General features: G+C 42.1%; 1 protein-coding gene across 7 annotated transcripts in view; it reads left to right on the top strand.

Moving 5' to 3' along the window:
- Window positions 1–23468, top strand: part of LOC134895591 (proprotein convertase subtilisin/kexin type 5-like) — a 568642-nt gene that overhangs the window by 387487 nt on the left and 157687 nt on the right. For all 7 annotated transcript variants that reach the window (XM_063913851.1, XM_063913850.1, XM_063913849.1 and 4 more), the window contains one exon: window positions 20645–20745. In XM_063913851.1, the coding sequence (XP_063769921.1) occupies window positions 20645–20745 (101 nt within the window). The remainder of the gene's footprint in view (window positions 1–20644; window positions 20746–23468) is intronic.

Below are 23468 nucleotides of genomic sequence, written 5' to 3'. Positions count from 1 at the left end.
TCCCCCCGCCTTATCTCATGCTTGTGGAGTGTATTTGCAGCCTACGGCCAGCCACGGTCTGATTTCCTGTGCAATATTTTATAACATATAATTGTTGGGACAGGAGAATATGGGGCAGATGTATTAAGCCTTGAGAGGGCATAAGGAAGTGATAAACCAGTGATAAGTGCAAGGTGATATACGCACTAGCCAATCAGATCGTAACTGTTAATTTTCATATTGGAGCGGATTGGCTGGGGCATTTACCACCTTGCACTTATTACTGGTTTATCACTTCCTTATGCCTTCTCCAGGTTAATACAGCTTCCCCTACTGTATATATTGACTTTTAGATGAGACCACACACACTGATATAACATTGCAATGTTTTGTGTATTTGCATCTTCTTATTTTTGTTTATTTTGTTCTGCTGTTCTATGTTACAAAACTCATAAAAAATTTTGCATTAAAAAAGAAAGAAAAACAAGTGAGTTGTCCAATAATATAGCAAAAGCTTCTTATTTGATATTGTGAATAGGGGTGCTGCTGGAAACTATAGCAAGTAATTAATGTATTAGGTAATGTAGAATAAAAAAGAAAAAGCAAGTTTAACTTACTAACAGTAGTTTGATTTATTTAATGTACATTTTTTGAGGGGGATTACATTTCCCAACATTGATGCAATTCGCCATTCTGAAATGGAACATTGGGGGTCATTCCGAGTTGTTCGCTCGTTATTTTTTTCCGCTACGGAGCGATTAGTCGCAAACTGCGCATGCGCAATGTACGCAGCGCGCCTGCGCCAAGTAAATTAGCACAAAAGTTTGGTATTTTACTCACGGCGTAACAAAGTTTTTTCATCGTTCTGCTGATCGTTGTGTGATTGACAGGAAGTGGGTGTTTCTGGGCGGAAACTGGCCGTTTTCTGGGAGTGTGCGGAAAAACGCAGGCGTTTCAGGGAAAAACGCGGGAGTGGCTGGAGAAACGGGGGAGTGGCTGGGTGAACGCTGGGTGTGTTTGTGACGTCAAACCAGGAACGAAAAGGACTGAGCTGGTCGCAATGGCAGAGTAAGTCTAGAGCTACTCAGAAACTGCGGGGTAATCGTTACGAGAAAATTAGCGAATCTTTCGTTCGCAATTTTGCTATGCTAAGATACAGTCCCAGAGGGCGGCGGCTTAGCGTGTGCAATGCTGCTAAAAGCAGCTAGCGAGTGAACAACTCGGAATCACCCCCATTGTGTCTGCCGGCATCACAACACCTCTCAGAGGTGCAAGGGAAAACTTGAAATGTTGTCACCACTATAATGGGCGGGGCATCGTTGTGAATTGAATTCTCCCCTGTCAGATTATAGTTGGTACAGTAGGTGTTCTGTCTGTGTTAAGCGGGGTACACACGGAGAGATCCGTGTTTAAAATCTAAGCAATCTGACTAGATTTTTTAGATTTTAAGCACGGATCTGCCGTGTGTATGCCCCACAGCGATAGCGATGCGCGGCCCCGCGCATCGCTATCGCCGGTGCTAGATTGAGGGTGCATGCAGGCTCAATCTAGCGGGTCGCTCACTTCAGCGCTGTGTGAAGTGAGCGGCCCCCGTTGTCGTCCCCCCTCGCTCAGCACATCGTGCTGTGCTGAGCGGGGGGAGAGATGTGTGCTGAGTGGTCTGTGTTAAGATCGCCCAGCACACATCTCTCCCATCAGTACTGGCCTTTAGAGTTATGTGAGGTCTGAATCTGATAAATGTGAATGCTTTATAAACATTTGTGAAATTTCTAAAAGAAGATCACAATTTTCTGGTTGTGTTCTAGAATTTAAATGTGAAAGCCATGTTGCCCATCACTAACATTAGAACATTATCACCAGTAAATATTTTTATATTTATTATTTTATATTAATTCATTGTAATGAAGTTAGAATGGGTCTTTCTCTATAAATATTTATTTACATTTTCATTCTGCCAATATTACCAATGAAATAAATAATATTTAATATTTCTAAATTAAAGTCTTGACATTTTAATGCAGTTATCTGATTACCTATGTATTCATAAATTCATTTTCTATAATTTTTTCATACAGTGTAAATGGAAATTAATTATTATACCAAGCGTAATAGGAAAAAATAGGTGTACTAATGACTAGGCACTAAGGCATAGAAACATTGAAGCCCAGTTTGTTCAGTTTAAGTTATATAAGCTTGTGCTCCTCTGTATACTGAAGGAAATTTGAATGTGCACGGGCAAACGCAGGATTTAGTCTGGAGAGTTTCCGTATGTGTGTGTGTCTGTGTGTGTGTGTGTCTGTGTGTGTCTGTGTATGTGTATATGTATGTGTGTCTGTAATGCAGATTGTAATAAAAAAAAGTGACAGAATATGTTAGGAGATAACAAAAGATTGGAGGATCAAGGATGCTTGGTTTGTGAACAAAACATTTGAGAACATGTGTTAATGGAGATATAGGTGCTGAATAAAAGTAACTCACAGAAGAGTGCATTAGAGTGTTCTCTTATGGCTGTCTTTCAAGGTAGATGTGTCGCCTACTCTTCACCTCCCATTAACTCCTTAATAACTCTTACAAAACTAATATTGTTGTTAACTATTCACACTTAAAAATGAATAAACAACCTAAAGCACAGAATAAAGCCTCCACTTAGCAATAATATATGTTAATGGCATTGTCTAGCAGGGAGTATGTGGCCATGATGATGCAAACACACAACCATGCCACCCGCACAGCATAATATGACACACCTCCAAACTGCCCCCCACCACTTGATGTGCTGACTTGCCTTCCCAGAGAGGACTTCAGGAAGTCAGCAGTGATTGGGGTCACGCATACAGTACATTACACACACATACACTCACACTTGCCTTGCAGCTGCAGGTTGTAGATTGAGGATGAGAACAGGCCGATGTCATAAGGCCCCTCCTTCTACCTGCTTAGTGCTCTCATTCGCGGGTCCATCGGCAGGAAGTGGGACCAAAATGCTGATTTAAGTGGCTGTGCGGTGTCCAGACAGATTGATGAATACAAATAGCTGTTCTTAACTTATACAAGACATGCTGCTGTATGCTGTGCTCTGCTGATTTAAGTGGCTGTGCGGTGTCCAGACAGATTGATGAATACAAGTAGCTATTCTTAACTTATACAAGGCACACTGCTGTATGCTGTGCTTTGTTGATTTAAGTGGCTGTGCGGTGTCCAGACAGATTGACTAGAACTCTGCAGACCCCACCCACTGTGTTCACATAAGCAGTGGGATAAAAAAGTTTTTAAAAATTGTATAACTTGTTTGTACTGTTCTGCGCACTGCACCCCTGTATTCTGCACCCCTATACGCTCTGTACCCCAGTGCATTTGCAGAAAAGTGATCTGACCCCACACAGTATGGCAATTGTATTAAGCCTGGAGAAGTAATAAGGTGGAAGGTGATAACTCATCAGCGAGTCAGCTCTTAATTGCCATTTTTCAAACCCAGCCTGTAACATGACAGATAAGAGCAGATTGGTTGGTATGTTATTACCTTCCTTTTTATCACTTCTCTAGGCTTAATACACGTGACCACTGTGAGCTGCGCTGCCAGTTGAAAAATAAAAAGTGTTGTATAATTTGTTTGTACTGTTCTGCACACAGCACCACAATGCACTGTAGCCCAGTGAGCATGCATAAAAGTGGTCTGACTCCACTTTTATGACAATGTGAGCCATGCTGCCAGTTAAAAAAAAAAATATATATAAATATATATATATATATATATATATATATATAAATAGTGAAATCACAAATAAGGCGGCACTCGGGAGACCAGAATGATGTGAAGCAAGCGGGTGCTTTATCAACGTTTCTGGGCACGGGACGCCGTCTTCAGGACACACATCGTGCAAATCATACAAAAGTGACAGTATTTAGTTTGTCACTTTTGTATGATTTGCACGATGTGTGTCCTGAAGGCGGGGTCCCGTGCCCCGAAACGTTGATAAAGCACCCGCTTGCTTCACATCATTCTGGTCTCCTGAGTGCCGCCTTATTTGTGATTTCTCTATATGTACGGACCCCCAGTCCGGAGGGAGGGCACCGGAGCACATTCACCTTCTGCTATATACGACTGTGAGTGCCGGACCAGTTCTTTGTATATATATAAATATATATATAAATATACAGTATATATATATATATACAGTATATATATATATATTGTTGTATAATTTGTTTGTACAGTTCTGCGCACTGCACCCCAGTGCGACTTTGTTCACTTTGTTCAAGGACAAATCCATCTTGTACCACTTTTCATTTCAGCCACTGTTGTATGGCAATATTTCTTAGATGTGCTACAAACTGCAGGGTGTCTGTGCCACGGCTCTGTCGCTTAGTAACCAGTCAGCTTGCTGCAGCCGTTGGCCTAAAACATATGGAAACATTATTGTTAGCTGTGAGGTGGTCAAAATTGACTAGAAATGAGTGGAAAAGTCCCATAATATGTGATTTTTGCTTTTTTTTGTCAGATTTTAGAAAAAAATAACCAAAATCATGGACGAAATCCAAAATCGAATACACAACCAAAACCGGACGATGAGTTAAAATCAAAACCAAAACCAGCAACCAGTAAAAATGGTTCTTTGCACATCCTTTGCACATCTGTAAAATATGCATACATGGTGACTTTCCCCATTTTTAGAAATTATGGGAGTCCAACATGGTCATATGTTTGAATAATATAGAGCCAGTAGACCATCCTGGCAGTGGTGAGGCACATGCCTAGGGGCTCCGCTTGCTGAGGGGCATCACACCAGGCTGATGAGGCCAGATGATTCTTTTTTTTATCATTACAACTTTTTTTTCAATATTTCATTTTGCAACTTATGGGAGTGGGACACTCGGCAGCAAATTTGTGGTCGAGGAGTAAATAGTAAGGGGAGGTTGGGGCTGCTTTGGTGGTCTCAAGACAGCCAGACTGACCCCTGGTGATATTTTGACCTACAAGTGTGACCTTGAAGCCCTCAGACTAAGATAGATCTCTCTCCACTCATTTCATAGACATTTGCTACAGCCCTCTTGAGCTGAAGAGTCTGGAATGTGAGATAACAGAGCAACAGCTCTGCTGCTGTGCCTTTTATGATGAAAGAAAGGAGAGCATAAGTTATTTTTTTTTTATATAAAATTTTTATTGAAATTTTGCATTTAAACCGAAAAAAGGAAGGAGGTACAGGAGGAAAAAAGGTAAAGGGAGGGAAAGGGGGTACACATAATATGAAATAGAGCTATACAGAGTACAATAATCCACAAAACAGTGAAGCAAAGACCAGCTGTACATATCAACATATCGCACAATCACAGTACATAAATGTAACTGATAGGATCAGATCTGGGAGGTTGAAAGTAGTTTGAACCACAGGTTAAGAGGTCACTGAGGCTTGGGAGGATGACACTTCACTTAAATTAGGAGCTATAAGCCACCTATAGTTGCTCCAGGGAAGCCAACGCAGTAGCGGGCTTGAGGTCGGAAAGCAATTTACAGCTCCAGCTGTTTCAAATACATAATGGGAGTGTAGTGTACCGCATTTTCAACAGTTACTATGGCTGGGACAGTAGGTGTGCGCCAATGGCGAGCAATCAATAATTTTGTCGATCCGAGTATCTGGCCCATCGTGTATTGATAACTAGGTGGGAGATTACCACGGTACACATGGAGAATGGCCAGTAAGGGGTTAGGGGTAACATAAAAGCAGAAGTTATTTTAAGGAAATACAGACTGCATACTTTTTCCTGAATTTTGCTACTTTTTCCCTCAATTTTGTCTTACATTAGTTCGTAATTGGGTACTTAAGATTATGTTGGTTTTTTTTTGTTTTTTTTGTGACGGTATGTAGTTGCAAATTAAGTATGGAGCAGTTCACTGGTATCGGACCTGTCTTTTGCCTGTTTAACCTGGCTTGTGTACTTTATCCTCAACTAATTTGACCTCAACCTTTCTACTTTTCTCCTTCAGGGCGCTATTTTTTCCTTCGTTTTGCATTTTAGTTAATTTGCAGTGTACTAGCAGAGGTGCACGTGTGTGTGTGTGTGTGTGTGTGTGGGGGGGGGGGGGGTAAGTTTCTGAGTACCTAGAAAGCTCCCCCCCCCCCCCTTGTTGAGCCAAGTTTTTTTAAGTTAGAGACAGCGGCAGCTGTGTCTCTGTTTCAGCACAAAGTATGATCGCAGAGCTTCCATTAGAGAAAGCTTGATCATCAGAGCTCTCTGCATACAGAATATCTCGGGGGAGCTGCTGCGCATGTTTAGACACAGCGCTCCCTCTGTCCTCGCAGTGCTGCCAGTGTATGCTCTCAGCCCCTGGTGTGTGGACTGTATATGCACAGTATGTATGTTTGGGTATGTATGTGCTATGTATTTATTTATGCATATTGGTGTATGTATGTGTGCTCACCTACCAGCACTGGGACAGTGGGACAGTGTCCGAATAGCAGGACTGTCCCGCTGGAATCGGGACAGTTGGGAGGTATGGTGTGTGTATGGAACCATCCCTCTCCAGTAAATCCTGCATTTGCCCCTGTCTAGGTACTTAGGATAAATGTTTTGCCACAGAATAAGTATCAAAGCCCATGGCATGCAAAACAGTGCTATTTGACACGATTTGTGAATAAGTGTATCCTCGAATCATGCCAAATTCTTTTTTCTGTACCGTCCTCTAATCCATCCTATATATTCACAAGATCTGTACTGCTTTACTTTAGTATTTACCTCTGTGTATGTGTTTGATTTGATGTTAATTTCTATCATTGTTAATGGTGTTCAGACAGGGGCGGATCCAGAAAAAAATTACAGGGGGGGCACCATAAGGGGCGTGGCTTTGTTGGAATGGGCGTGGCTTCGTTGGAATGGGCGTGGTATTGCAGGAAAAGACTACCTTATACCCCAGTTTTGCAACCTGCACGCCCAGACGTTGGCCACCACAGGAAAGAAAAATAATCCTGATTCATGCCCCTTACATTATTTGTCATTTTTCCTCCTTATAGTAATGCCCAGTATAGATTATTCCACATACTGCAATGGCCCTTAGACATTATTCCACACACAATAATGCACATGACACAATATGCACACACTGTAATGCCCCAGACACATTATGCCACACACCGTAATGCCTGTGACACATTATGACAGGAATCGCAATGCCCGTTATACATTATGCTACACACTGCACTGCCCCTGATACATTATAGCACATACAATGTCTGTGACACATTATGCCACACACTGCAATGACCTTGAGACATTATACCACAATGCCCGTGATATAGTATACCATACACCGTAATGCCTGTGACACATACCGCAATGCCCGTTATACCCTATGCCACACACCGCAATGCCCGTTATATATTATGCCACACTGCAATGACCCTGAGACATTATACCACATACCACAATGCCCGTGATATAGTATACCACACACCGTAATGCCTGACACATTATGACACACACCGCAATGTCCGTGATACATTATGCCACACACTGCAATGACCCTGAGACATTATACCACATATCACAATGCCAGCGATATAGTATACCATACACCGTAATGCCTGTGACACATTATGACACACACCGCAATGTCCGTGATACATTATGCCACACACCGTAATGCCCATTACACATTAAGTCCTACAGTAAGGCTTCTAATTACTTTTCAAATACCTGCTCGTTGTCAGGGGTTTCATGCACTGGGTGTCATGCTCGTTGCCAGGGGTTTCATGCTCTTGGTTCCATGCACGGTGCCAGGGGTTTTCATGCTCAGGGTGTCATGCTCGTTGCCAGGGGTTTCATGCACTGGGTGTCATGCTCGTTGCCAGGGGTTTCATGCACTGGGTGTCATGCTCGTTGCCAGGGGTTTCATGCACTGGGTGTCATGCTCGTTGCCAGGGGTTTCATGCACTGGGTGTCATGCTCGTTGCTAGGAGGTAGTACTTGTTGCTAGGGCTGTGCTCCCAGTGCCACATATGTCCCCAGTGCCAGATATTCCCCCACGGTGCCAGGTACTCACATGCCCCCAGTGCCAAATATAGCCCCCCCCCATGTGTGCCAGGTACACATATACCCCCAGTGCCAGATATTCCCCGACAGTGCCACATATGCCCCCAGTGCCAGATATCGCCCCCCCCAGTGCTATATATGCCCCCAGTGCCACATATGCCCCAGTGCCAGATATTCCCCCCCCAGTGCCACATATGCCCCCAGTGCCAGATATCCCCCCCAGTGCCACATATGCCCCCAGTGCCAGATATCCCCCCCCCCCAGTGCCATATATGCCCCCAGTGCCAGATATTCCCCCCAGTGCCATATATGTCCCCAGTGCCAGATATTCTCCCCCCCCCTCCCTGCCAAATATGCCCCCAGTGCCAGATATTCCCTCCCCAGTGCCATATATGCCCCCAGTGCCAGATATTCCCCCCAGTGCCATATATGTCCCCAGTGCCAGATATTCTCCCCCCCCCCTCCCTGCCAAATATGCCCCCAGTGCCAGATATTCCCCCCCAGTGCGTCCCCCCCCCCCCCTCCGCCGCCGCCGCTGCCGCTGCTCCCCCCGCTCCCCTGCTGTTAGGAGGGACACGGAGGGTACAGTGCACGCCTCTCCTGTGTCTCCGGCGGCCGCGGGTCACTGTAATAAAGGAAGTGCTCACGAACGGCACTTCCTTCATGAGACCAGCGGCCGCCGGAGACCCAGGAGGGACACAGGAGAGGCGCGCACTGTGCCATCCGTGTCCCTCCTAACAGCAGGGGAGGAAACGAGACCGCAGACTGACATGCGGACGCTCGTCCGCATGTCAGTCTGCACTAAAAATGACAGGGGGGGCACGTGCCTTGGTGCCCCCCCCCTAAATCCGCCACTGTGTTCAGATGAATTTGATCAGCTCTCTGTGGTAAAATTCTGATTGAGATCTTACAACCTACAGTTGATCAGTGGTAAATTATTACACAACTTAATGAAAAAAGCTATGAAAACAGTGACTGCCCCATGTGACCACAGCTGCCGTGTCACAGTTTTTGCCTTGTTTACTAAAAGAAAAATACAAGTATATTCCAAATGAATTACAGAAATATTGTTATAAACACAATAATATTGGATTTGTACTAAGCATTCTGTGATCTGAATACAGATGTTCTAGCATTGACAGGAAAGCTAAATGTACCAGAATGAAATGTTTAAAATAAACCATTTAATCCCCAAGACGCCTATATAGTAACCTTTCAGAATTATTTACTGGATCGATGTCAAATATATTGCACAAAAGGGAGACGTTACTCACTTGGCTTTATAGAGCAGTTACATTTTTCTGTAATATCATTCATAGTTAACATATAAACTACATAATAGCAGAATAAATAATCAGGTTGTGACCTAAAATAAATTTTAAGCCAAATTTGCTTTGTTGGAGTTGGAAAGAGCAGTTCTCTTCCAACCACTGACATGAGGTACACTGTGAGAGACAGCCAGTATAGAAGAGAATTAGAGGACCAGATTACACATTTAGGCCCAGATTTATTAAGCCTTAGAGAGTGATAAATTACACGGTGATAAAGTGCCAACCAATCAGCTCCTAACTGTCATTTTTCAAACACAGCCTGTAACATGGCAGTTGGGAGCTGATTGGCTGGCACCTTATCACTTTACATTTTATCACTCTCCAAGGTTTGATAAATCTGGGCCTAAAATAGAAGTGTAAATACTAATGCCTTCTTGAACAACCACATATAATGTTGTGCCCCAACTTCTTTGATATCTCACCTTTGATTTCTCATCTTCCTGCATCATGATTTCTACTTGTATTCCTTATTAAAATGGTCCATGGAACTCGCAAAACCAAATACTGCAGCATGCCATTGTCACTGTATAAAATATGAAGCTCTTTTTTTTTTTTAAATTACAATTTACAAAAAAACCTGCTATCATAATTGAACTGAATATTATTTTGCATCAATATAATGTAGTACAAGTTATTTGTGAGCTCTTTTTTTGTATTTGTTATTTTTTACTGTCACATTATTATTAGAGAGCTATATTTAGAGGGTTGTTCTGTAACAATAATAATTGCTTATATGCCGACTTTGTCCTAGTAAGTCTCAACGCGTCTCATAGTAGTGCACAGTGTGGCAGCAATCTAGGCCCTCATTCCGAGTTGATCGGTCGCAAGGCGATTTTAGCAGAGTTACACACGCTAAGCCGCCGCCTACTGGGAGTGAATCTTAGCTTCTTAAAATTGCGACCGATGTATTCGCAATATTGCGATTACTAACTACTTAGCAGTTTCAGAGTAGCTCCAGACTTACTCTGCCTGTGCGATCATTTCAGTGCTTGTCGTTCCTGGTTGACGTCACAAACACACCCAGCGTTCGCCCAGGCACTCCCACCGTTTCCCCGGCCACTCCTGCGTTTTTTCCGGAAACGGTAGCGTTTTCAGCCACACGCCCCTGAAACGCCGTGTTTCCGCCCAGTAACACCCATTTCCTGTCAATCACATTACGTTCGCCGGAGCGAAGAAAAAGCCGTGAGTAAAAATACTTTCTTCATAGTAAAGTTACTTGGCGCAGTCGCAGTGCGAACATTGCGCATGCGTACTAAGCGGATTTTCACTGCGATGCGATGAAAAATACCGAGCGAACAACTCGGAATGAGGGCCCTAGTGCGATGTTCATTAACATTAGTCCCTGGCCACTGGTGCTTAAAGTCTACATTACCTAACACATATACTGTACTTGCTAAGGTCCATTTGTTTCAGAAGCAGATTAACCTATCGGTATGTTTCTGCACACAAATTGCAGGCCTCTTGACCCCAAATACTTTTTGATTAACATTAATATTTATGTTGCCCCAACACAGTTCTCCTGAAAGCTCTGCCTCCCCCATAAGCCTTTATTATAAATTCTGCATATGCAAATACATGTAAATGTCTCGCTTGCATCCAACACATGTAACTGCTCTTGTACTGTAAGGGGGATACTTGCACACTCTAGTAATGTTAAGTAACAGTGTTTTATAATGAATGTGATTAACTGGAATTAGTAACATATACTGTGAAGGCACACAAAAATACTGTTGCCATATAAAAATTTTAATAAAAATAGCACTTTTCTTCCACTGGAATTCAGAGTGCTTTACATTTTTAGATTGCTACACATGATGCTAAATAAAGTATTAAAAGTTCATGACAAATTCTGTAGCCCATTGCAAATATGGTGTTATAAGACACAGCAACACATTTTACATGTGCTTTCATTCTCTAAACTGAGAAAGCGTACTTTATATACACAAAATTAGAGGAAAGAGGGGGGCTGGACTGCGCACTGTTGGAGGTAGACCTCCTTTAGCCTCAGCCTTCTCTGAGAGGACTCCAACAACAGCCTGTCTTTTGTATTCAGAATCACCTGTGGACAGAATTTTAAGTGCCGTGCAGCTAGCTGGAGAAATCAAATGATCACACACAGAACCTGGTGTAGTCAATAGAGTTCTGCTTTATTGTTTCTTACATACACATATTTATACTTGTTTTAAAAGGCTCAGAGGAGTTTATAGTTTAACCTCAGGGTTGTGTCCTCTTCCTGATAACGGTCTTGTTCCTTTTTTTTTTGCTCTATCTCTCAGACATGGCTTACCCACAAGTTCCTCTTTTTGCCAACTGAACATTTCATCATTCTATACTTTTCTTTCTCCCCAGCATATTTAAGCATATCATATATTAATGCTAAAGTAAGCTTATAATCTATTGAATATAACAAAATGGAGTAACATTGGCTTATTGCAGAATCACACTAATGCTTGCCCATCTACCTTCCTCATTTTTCCCTCCTTTTGATTCTCAAAAAGACATCACACTATACCTTGCTACCCTACTTCGCCGAGCAGGCCAGGCGATGACCTGGTCAAGGACGTCTGTCCCCCTGGGCCTATTGCCAAGCGAGGGTAATAACCATCCCGTACAGATAAAATAGTCACAAGGCATAGATGCATAAGAGTCCTTTTTACAGTCTATTTTGATTGCTTCCATCTTTGTAGACGGGTAGTCTGTCATTACGTGATTCAATATCATCATATTCCTCCATTTCTCGAGCGTCACTTTCTGCTGTGGGAGCTGGTTTGGCTTTTTGTTTTTTTCTTTTTCTTTGCAGCTTGTGCTTAAGTTTTTTCGATGAACATGAAATACAACATAAAAGCAGCTTGATCAGTACATAGCATAATAAGCATATCCCAGCTACTTTGGCTATTAGTACCACAATTACCATCAGCCATCCCCCTATACCTTTAAACCAGTTTGCAGGGTTTAACCAACCGAAATCCCACTTTCCCCACATCCATGATGATTCCTCTACCTTTTTTACAAACTGCTGTTTTATATCTTCTATTTCCTGCATTTTTCCTTACTGCCCTCCTGCTTCTCTTATGCCTGACTTCTAACAGCCATGCCCATTCGTTACTCTTATGCAGGGAGGACCTTGTCCAACATCCAGTCATACATGACCATTTAAAACTGTTTTCTGGGCAACACTTCCAACATGTCTGTACCCTTGCAAAGTGTTTTCCCCATGTACTGTAATCAAATTTACATTTAGTCTGACATTCCATTGCTTTTTCCATTGGTTCCTGTCCACACTCACACAAACATTTATCCCTGCCTTCCATATTTGCACACGGGGGTATAAGCCACACTGCATGTCTTTCTTACACTTCAGGGGTATTTATTCATGGTTACAGGGTATTTTTCACTACTTTTCTCAGGGGCTGGAGTAGGGCCTTGACTTACAGGCGTGTTTATCAAATGTACAGTAAATACAATTGCAACAACCAACATTGCGGATGCCAAATAACCCCCCACAGGGACCTATCAGGCTTAGGTCCAAGTAAATTCATAGTTATTACTTTCCTGGGGGTTTAATAGTGATCTTGGTCTTTTTTGCAGTGCTATGCATGCACCCACACGTCTCGAACCTCGAGTTTCACCGAGCTGGGGGTCACTAGCAACACTTGGAAAGGACCATCATATCTGGGCTCAAGTGCTCCTCTCACGTGTCTTTTTAAGTAGACCCAATCGCCAATCAGGATGCTGTGTGGTTCAAGATCAGCTCTTTCAGGTCCTGAGGATAAAACTTGAGAATGTATTTCAGTTAGGTGTTCATTCAACTGCTTTATATACTCTGTCATATTTCCATGTTTATGCTGCAGTTCCTGGGGCATATAACACCCTGTCTTGGGTTTTGTCCCAAATAAAATTTCATAAGGTGAGTACCCTGTTTCCTTGCCTGGTGTTGTTCTAACTGCAAACAATGCTAAGGGCAAGCACTCTACCTATGCTTTCCCTGTCTCTTGCATGGCCTTTTGTATTTTAAGCTTTAGGGTCCCATTCAGACGTTCTATTACTTCTGGAACCCCAAATCTGCACACTATTTCTGCTATTATTTTCCTTGCAGTAGAGATAGCATTTGCTTTTGCTACCGGCCCCGCCTCTGGCCATCTGCTAAAAATGTCTGTTCAGGTTAGAACATATTCATATGTTCCATGCTTTGGCATGTGTATATAGTCAATTTGTAGTCTCTGGAAAGGAAAATAAGCTTGTGGTGTTTGCCCAAAGCTTGTTCTTGTTCTTCTTCCTGGATTGTTCTCTGCACATATCCAGCATTGATCCGTGAAGGTTTTTTTTTTTTTTTTGCCACATAGAATCCTGGTGCTATCCAATGGTCCTGTACCAGCCTTGTCATTTGTTCTTTTCCCTTGTCATCTGATCCATGGGATATATGTAGCATAGGTGGGTATAGTGCTCTAGGCAGGCACCATTTATCTTCATTCTTCCATAAACCTAAACAGGTTGCTTTGGCTCCCATCTTTTCCCATGTCTTGTGTTCTGCTTTTGCTTGTTCTTGTAGCTTGATGAGAGTCTTTATGTTCACTTCTTCTGCTTCTTCCTGAACATAAATGGCTGGTTCATGTTTGTTCTTTAGGGCTGCCTTTCTTGCTTCTGCATCTGCATATGCATTTCCTCTACTTTCTTCTGTTTCCTTGGTGTGTGCCTTGGTCTTTATGACTGCCATTTGTTTAGGCAGTTTCAATGCTCTTGTTAGTCTTTGTATTAGATGCCCATTCTTTATAGGTTTACCTGCTGCTGTAAGGAAACTTCTGTTCTTCCAGACTTCATGGGGAGAAATAATTGCATACCCCGCCACCCTATACCCATGAACATAGTAGCTAGAACCATCTGTAAAAAATAAAAATTTTGGATTATGTATTGGGTTTGTCATCAATCTTGCAATCTGGCTGTATTTCTTCCTCCATGAGGGCTATACAGTCATGTTCTTGTTCTGGGTATGGTTTTGTTCTTTCCTTTGGCTGTACTTCTTCATCTTTCCCTCCTTTAGAACCGTCAGGTTCATCTTTAAGAGGTAGTAAAGTTGCAGGGTTGAGAGTGGTACATCTCTTAATAGTAAGGTTGCTAGCTGATAGAAGGGCTACTTCATATTTTGTCAGCCTTGCTGTGCTGAGATGTCTTGTAGATGCCTGTTGCAGTATTTCTGTGACTGCATGTGGAACTTGTATGGTAAGTGGATGATCTAACACAACATCTGCACATTTGTCCTTTAGGATGGCTGCATCTGCTACTGACCTTATGCAGGTTGGTGATCCTTGCATCACTCCATCCAGTGCTGCTGAGTAGTAAGCCACAGGACGCTGCTTGTGTCCATGCTCCTGCGTCAGGACTCCTGTAGCATGTCCTCTGTGTTCATGGCAGAACAAGGTAAAGGTCTTTGTATAGTCTGGGAGTCCCAGGGCTGGAGCTGAACATATGGCTTCCTTGATCTGTTTAACAGCCACCCACTGTGCTTCTTGTTCTTCTTGATAATCTGTAGCAGTCTTCTTGGTGGCATTATATAGTGGTAGCATAAGGGCTGAGGCTCCTGGTATCCAGTCCCTGACATAGGACACTAGCCCCAGGAAAGCCCTTTTCTGTGTTAAAGTCTGTGGATTTGGGGCGTCCCGTATGACTTTTATTCTTTCTGTTGTAAGATGGCGCATTCCCTGGAAGATGCAGTGACCTAGGAATATTACCTTCTTTTGGGCAAACTGTAACTTGGCTTGTGTCACTCTACAGTCTTCATCTGCGAGAAACTTCAGCAATGATATTGTCTTTTCACACTGCTGTTTAGTGGCAGTTGCTAGCAGCAGGTCATCTACATATTGCAGTAGTTGAGTGTCTGGATACCTGGGTCCCCATTTCTTCAAAACTGTTGCCATGGCTTCAGTAAATTCAGATGGGCTGGTTGCCCCTACTTGAGGTAGTCTTGTCCATCAGTATTGTTGTCCATCATGTGAAAAGGCCAATAACAGCTGCGAGTCTTCTGTAATGGGAACTGAGAAAAATGCGTTTGCTAAGTCCAGTACCGAGAACCATCGGGCTTCTGGACTTATTGTGTTCAATAAAGTGTGTGGATTAGGTACCATTGGGGTTGGAATGATCAGTCTCTTGTTAATCTCTCTTAAATCATGTACCATCCTGTAGTTTGCTATTCCTTTATCTTCCGGAGTGGCCTTCTTTTTCACAGGGAACAGAGGTGTGCTATAGGGAGACTTGCACTTTTTTATGATACCTAATTCCAGCATATCTTTAATCTGTACCCCTATGGCTGCTGTCTGTTCCTTGTTTAAGGGGTACTGTTTTATAGTTACTGGTACAGTTCCTGGTTTGATTGATAGCTTCACAGGTTGGACCTTCATGGTTCCCACATCTTTTTTTTTCCTTTTGCCCATACCTTGTCTGGAACTCCCCATCCTTGCCAGGTTTTTATTTGTTCTGGGGTTTCTTCTTCATCCTCTTCAGTGGTGGTTGCTAGAAATATCTGTACAGCGGCTTGCACTTGATCATAGTCTGTGGGTGATAGTGCTGTCTTGAATATCACCTTGTTCCCTCTGTACAGAATACTTGCTTGTAGTTTCTGCAGCAAATCTGCTCCCAGCAAGTTGACTGGGCAGGTGGGAGATACTAGGAACTCTACTGGGATTTCATGTGGATGTCCTTGTACTTGTACATTGAGGATCCTAGTTTTCCTCAGCTGGATCTTTTCTCCACTTAGTCCCTTTGCTGTCACTGGTTTTCCTGTAATGAGGTGTGCTGGTACTTCTTCCTGTCTTATAACTGATTGGCTTGCCCGAGTATCAAGCAGGCAGGAAACATTTTCTCCCGTTGGCAGTTTGACTTTAATAAACCCATCTTCCATTCTGTCGGGGGGGTTCATCGGGAGTATCACTGGTACTGGGGTGCCGGGACTTCAGTCTGACTTATCCTTGGGGGCTTGATTGCCCCTTTTCTCTATCCAACTCTTATATGTGCGACAGTCTCTTTTGAAGTGTCCTGGTTTCTTGCACCAGAAGCATTTTCCCGATTCGGGCTTGATCATGGCTCTTCCTTCCCCTTCTAATTTTTTCTTTGAGCCTTCTCCTGTGACCAGGTAGACAGTTTTGGGTTTGGCTGCCTTTTTCTCCTTTTCTTCCTTTTCCAGATCTTCTAAGGCCTCTACCGTATCCAGAATTTGATCCATAGGTGTAGACCTATATGCAGGAGTACTAGTAATTAATTTCTGTTTTAGACTTGGTCTTAAACCTTCCAATACTCGGTATCTGACCATCCTTTCTCCTGCTCCTGCTTCTGGGTCCAAACCTTCATTTCAGACCATATCCTTAATTTTACAGAGGTAACTTCTAAACGGTTGTTCTCCTTGTGGTCCAACGGCTTCTAGATACCTTTGATTTCTTAAATAACACCATCTCCTTAGGCGTGCCACAAATTGTGGTCCACTGGCTATAGTTTTCCTTTGTGCTTCTAGTACATCTTCTATCTGTTCATGATAATCGGTGGCTTGGTGAGCTGCCATATCCTTAATCTGTCTTAGATCACCCTCAGCTAATTTATTTTTACATATTTGTTCCACATCTACCCATGCTGCGGAATGTAAATTACACATAGTTTCCATATATAACCAAAACCATCCTGGCTGTTTGTAGGGATCTGGGCTATCTTTTATTATGGCTGTAACTTCCATTACTGAAAAAGGGGTATGCAGTTCTCTTGTAAGAAACTGTGGTCTAAAATTATTCTGTCCTTGAACATATCCCTCCTCATTCGCTAATATAGGCTGTCCTCCTCTTGGATTGACATAGGCATAGGTACGTACTGGGTAACAAGCAGGAACATCTAAGTTTTCTGATTCATATTCTTCCTCAATTTCATGCATCTGTAGAGTTCCATTTTCTGCTTCAGTGTAAAATACATTTCTTGTTCCCAGTCTCCCCTTTCTCAGTTTTCTTTTGTCTTTATGAGACAATGGGGATCCTGAATGCATCTCCTCTTGACCGGGTAGGTTGTACGGTTTCAGTCTATTTATCATTAATGGAGTTCTGTGGCCTGTTCCTATCTGGGGTGTACAGTTGGGACAGGTCATCCTCTCTGGTTCCAAAAAAGATGCACATTGGGGATATTTAGTTAAATCAGGGTACTGGTTCTATACTATAGGAGGTTGCCCTGGGGTTCCCAGATTTGTGTGGTAAGGGGGTGGATCTGTGACTAATGTAGGTACTGGGACTGGTGCTACAGGTGGAGGAGCGGGCGGATTGGGAATAACTGGCACATTATGGCCCTGGTTCGTTCCTGTAGTTGCCAAACAGACCGTCATATGCTGGTCATCTTCCCTTTGCTTCTTTTTCTCTCCTTCTCTACCTCCCATTTTTCACTTGCTGTTAGCCAAATGTAAACCTGATCCCCTTTCTTGCGTTTTTCTATCCATTCCCTGTTTTACAGATTCTAAACTTTCTCCATTTGTCAGTGTTAAATTCCCCATCTGGAGGAAATCCTCCCCTTTTAAATACCTTGGCTATATCTTTAACTGCATGTGGTCCAACCCCCTGTTTAACTATTTCCACAGGGGTTAATTCACCCTTGCTATTAGAGGTTCCCATCCTGCCTTCTGCCAACTTATCAACACTGTCCTTCCGATATGAGTTACTTAATTCAAGTACTCTTTGTTGATTATTGGATAGATGGGTTTCCTGAGCACCACAGGTTTACCTCTGTCCTACTGATTACATACACCTGTAATCATTCAGTTTCCTTATGGGTGGACTCACAATCTTCCATTATCAAGGTATATCTCAATCTGGTGGGTCTGACAGAATAGGGACAAAAGAATCTTTCAGGTTCTGGTTCTTTCAGTATCTGGCGCAAGTCCTTGCCTTCCCTTAGATTAACAAAACCATGACATTCTGTTGTTAATATACCTTTCATATAACCCACAGTTTTACCATAAACCCCTTCTTGATGTCCCCTACACCTTTTAAAACCTGATATATCTTTTTCAGTGCGTGCAACAAATGTAATATTTACTGACCCATGAGAACCTTGCACAAACCACTTTAAACTAACAGTACAACACCCACAACCATATGAGCTTTCAAGATCAATACATTCTTCAATTTCAGACATATATTTACATTGCTTGTTCTGATACAAAAGAGGCAAGGCTTTTACTAGGAAGCGCTTGAGTTGAACAGAGAAAACTGACACTACTGACACAGACGTTAAAATACGTAAAGCAACAATTGGCGAAAAATCGCAATCCATTTGTTACTTACCGCCGTTTAAACGGTTCCAACGTCTAGAGTCAGGTGACTTGTTGCTCTTCTATTCAACTTCTTGGCTTCCCGGGTTTCGGCACCATGAAAATGTTGGAGGTAGACCTCCTTTAGCCTCAGCCTTCTCTGAGAGGACTCCAACAACAGCCTGTCTTTTGTATTCAGAATCACCTGTGGACAGAATTTTAAGTGCCGTGCAGCTAGCTGGAGAAATCAAATGATCACACACAGAACCTGGTGTAGTCAATAGAGTTCTGCTTTATTGTTTCTTACATACACATATTTATACTTGTTTTAAAAGGCTCAGATGAGTTTACAGTTTAACCTCAGGGTTGTGTCCTCTTCCTGATAACGGTCTTGTTCCTTTTTTTTTTGCTCTATCTCTCAGACATGGCTTACCCACAAGTTCCTCTTTTTTGCTCTATCTCTCAGAAATGGCTTACCCACAAGTTCCTCTTTTTTGCTAACTGAACATTTCATCATTCTATACTTTTCCTTCTCCCCATCATATTTAAGCATATCATATATTAATGCTAAAGTAAGCTTATAATCTATTGAATATAACAAAATGGAGTAACATTGGCTTATTGCAGAATCACACTAATGCTTGCCCATCTACCTTCCTCAGCACCCTAATTTTAAACATAATACGAAGTGCTAACATGCTGAGGCTTGTAGAGCCTTGCAGAAAATAGAAAATGCAGGTTCATACTCTAAGCATTAAAAATACTTATAGCCAAAACAATTATAATAAACTCTCCAATTAACGTGGAATATAAATAAGGTTCTTAGCATGTTTGGCCAATAATGGGTACCCATCCACCACATCAAGGTGAACCCCGTCAGATGGGTCCCTATCAACCCTATTTATCAAGGACTTACCATAATATAATAGTGCCCTTTCTAATATGTAGAGAAGCATGGGTCTGTGCTGATTAAAATGACATGGTAGTAGATAATTCAGATATCTTAGTTACATATATTTGCAAAGATATGGTAAGCCTTCAGGCCAAACGTCAAGGCTTCTCTGAATTCTGGAGGTCACTGCACTGCAAGATAAGTCATATGGCCCAGAGTGGGTACTGTTATCATGAGGTGTAGGGACGAACCTCCAGTATTCAGAAAAGCCTTGACGTTTGGCTTGGAGGCTTACCATATCTTTGTAAATCTATGTAACTAAAATTTCTGAATTATCTACTACTACAGTATGTCATTTTTCAAATCTTATTGCTAAAGCCTCTTGGTGTGCTGGGGAAAGTCTGTTTTGTGCATCCTTCTAGTTTAGTACAAGCAACCCTTCCATTTCAGCACCTGAGAGGCATTACTAATTTTACTGAGCAGCTTCCATTTTAACTTCTGATTAAACTCAAACGGGAGCGGTGCTAGTCCAGCACTTTATATACATAAATATAGAGGAAAGCGGGGGCTGGACTGTACACCCTCATTTTAGACAAAATAAGAGATGCTAACATGCTGAGACATTTTCTGAACTGGGCTAAAAAAATACAACATTACAATGTAAGTCTGATTGGAAGCTACGGATTATAGTATTTCTTTTGCACAGAAACTTGCTAATCAGTCTTCATTTTTTCAATGTATAACAAAGTTCTCCTTATTTTTTTTATTTTTTTTATATCTATGAGTATTAAGCCATCATCCATACAAAATACAACATGATATTATGTCTGTAATACTGAAACCTGGCAGGTATTTTGCATACATACTGTAGCAACACATTGAGTACACATTAGAGGTTTTTAGCTGCCTGCAGAGCCGCAATGTAAATTTGTGATGCTTAAAAAAGTATTTCACATTCCTGCTGGGATTTACGGAAGTTAATTTTTGGTCATATTATACAGATATCAAAATATATTTTTTTAGGAAAAATACAATAACCTGTTTAAATAAAATAGTATATATTTTTTAGAAATTAGAGCTTTATTTATTGTAATTGTTGTATGTAATTAACACAGTTTATGAGGAAATAATTACATAATTGTTATGTTTTAGATTACCACAGATCTCCGGCAGCGTTGTACAGACAGTCACACTGGAACCTCAGCATCAGCTCCAATGGCCGCGGGAATCATAGCTCTTGCACTAGAAGCAAAGTAAGTATTGGCTGTGCGCAATTAAGGTACAAGTAATAGCTGCAGGGTAGCCATCAGGGGGGACTGTGGGGACTGGTGTCCCGGGTCCTTGCAGAGAGGGGGGCCCACCGTGGCTCCTACTACCAATACCTGTAGAGCTGCAGAGTGAAGACCTTTTAAAACAAGCCTTCAACTGCGCATCAGCTCTCTGTGAACTGTTCCTGTAGGTCCACAACACTCTACCTATATGTAATATCACAATATATGAAATCACATAGGTGTGGAGTGTTGTGGCAGAATCTTATTTTAAGGGGGGGGGGGGCCCTGTCTTTTTTTGTCAGTCCCGGGCCCCACAGTTTCTGATGGCAGCCCTGAATAGCTGTCATGATTTTTGAAAAGTTATAACATCTTAACCTGCCTATTCTCATACTACTGTAAGTGATTTAAACATTCCCATTAATACCATATGGTATATTCTGCCACAAAATAACTTTCACTTACATACTCCTTTGGACTCCTTCTCCCACCCACTGGGAAGGGCTTGACCTTGCTTTCTCCCTCCTCTGCTATATCTCTTGTTTCTCTAACTTGGCTTTCCCATTGTTAGTTCTAGCCTCCATACAGAGCATTTTATGATCCAGATCTCAACTATGACACACCAAGCAGAACCATTGCTTGCAACAGGGTCCCCAGACTGCAGAGTGCCACTGGGGAAAATCTCACTCCTACAGTATGCTGAATTCCTCATTGTAAATTAATCCTGTCTTATTACAACGCTGTCATTTCACCTAACAAGCTAACATACTTCTCTTCTTTCATATCCACCTAGTCTTCTATGGTCTATAATTTCTTTGCCCCCTTCAACTTGGTTTTCTGCCCACTTGCACTTCTTCCTCCATTCTTTTTCTCAGCCTATGACTTTACCACTTACTGTGCTTCAAAGAAAAAAACATTTGACAAGAAATTTCTTCATGCCAAATTCTGCATATCCACATACCTCTCCTATACTCCTCAGACCACTCTTAGTTCATTTTCTGCAGTAACTAAAGCCAAAATCTCCCCATTTATTTAATCATCTCACAATAAAACACTTTTTCATCTCATGCCTCATTATCTCTGTTCCCTCCCAACTTCTCCTCTAGTTTTAGGCTAGCATGCAGTGGAGTGCATTCTAGCCTACAACTCACCTATGCAACCTGTCACTTTTCATTTGCACATTTCAATACTCCTTTAAATGTGCTATCTCACAAAGTCTAAGAAAATCATCTTTTACCCCAGCCTCTCCAACTACTGCCTTATTTCTCTCCTTAACTGCGACTTACTATTACTCAACTGATTGTATAAATTTATCTCACTTTCTCTCCTCTCACATTGTTCTCTCCAACCATCTTTTTGGTTCCATATGGCTTTGTTTTTGGCCCTTTGCTTTTCTAATTGTACATATCTACTCTTGGGGAACTAATTTGATCATTGGGTTTTTAGTGCCACTTTTACACTGACCAATCTACCTCTCCTCTGACCTTTTCCCTTCTCTACTGTCTTATGTAACAATCTGTCTCCAGATGAATGTCCATTCTACCTAAAGCTCAACGTGTACATACAGAGTTTATGATCTTCTCTCCTACCAGAATTGCCACCTCCCCTCATACTCCCTTCAGTCAAGCCTTCTACCTTGTTACCCCTTCTGACTTTATTCCTCACATCCAGTCTCTCTCTCTCCAAGTACTTTTTCCTACACTTTAAAAATATCACAGAATGTACCCTTTTCTTTTATTGAAAACTGTTTATTGACAGGAAAAATATTGTACAAATCAATGGAACAGTAAACATTGTTGATAAGATACAATACATACAACATAGAAGAATACGACACGCTCCCTCACATACAGATCATAAAAGAACATTAACATATACGGTCAACAGAACCTGATCCAAAGACCAGCCACTAGAGATGGGAAGATATGAGGTAGTTCAACTATGTGGTATAGTAAGCAGGAGACACAGCCCCAGAGTGGGAGTAAGTTAACCCCGCAAATAAGCAGGATCGTGACAAAAACCCCATATATCAAATAAAATACATAAAAATTGCATATAACAGCATCAGGTAAAAAGTCAAAAAGGTGGCCCTTTATCAATCACCTCCAAGTGGTACCAAGATGTGTCCCGAAAGCTATTCCGCATAGTGTCCTTCAAAACAGTAGACAGTGTTAAAACATAAGGAAGCCAAACATCAAAAACTTTTCCGTTCTTTTCTCCTTACATAAAGAGGTCGCAGAAAACAGAAAGGCAATTCTAGGGTGTACTAAGGCAATAGGGACCGAATCTGGAGAGATCCACTGCGCTAGAATGGCCTTTTTGGTAGCCGCAGCCAGTTTTATAAGCAGTGTACGATTGCCTTTGGACAATTTACCCATATCCTCATTAGAGTAAACCCCTCGGAAGGCCCACGTTTTATCAAACTGAAAGTTAATCCGTAAATGGTTAAAGACATAACACTGAATCTCCAGCCATAAGGCTTGCACCTGTGGGCAGTCCCAAAGGCAATGTACTATATCTGCACCCGTACTGCCACATTTATAGCAATTAGAGGAAGGGGCTTCACCTACAGATGTAGCCACCTTTATCTTGACTGGCTGAGGCGTTTGTCCCGATCGAGCATACGCAGCGTACCGGGGTGTAGGGAGGCGCGCCTAGTCACAGAGAGGCGTACCTAATCGCACGGAGGCAGACAGATCGTTTGGCGT

Source organism: Pseudophryne corroboree, chromosome 1 (genome assembly GCF_028390025.1).
Source record: "Pseudophryne corroboree isolate aPseCor3 chromosome 1, aPseCor3.hap2, whole genome shotgun sequence".
NCBI lineage: Eukaryota > Metazoa > Chordata > Amphibia > Anura > Myobatrachidae > Pseudophryne > Pseudophryne corroboree.
This window is presented reverse-complemented; position numbering and strand designations above follow the sequence as displayed.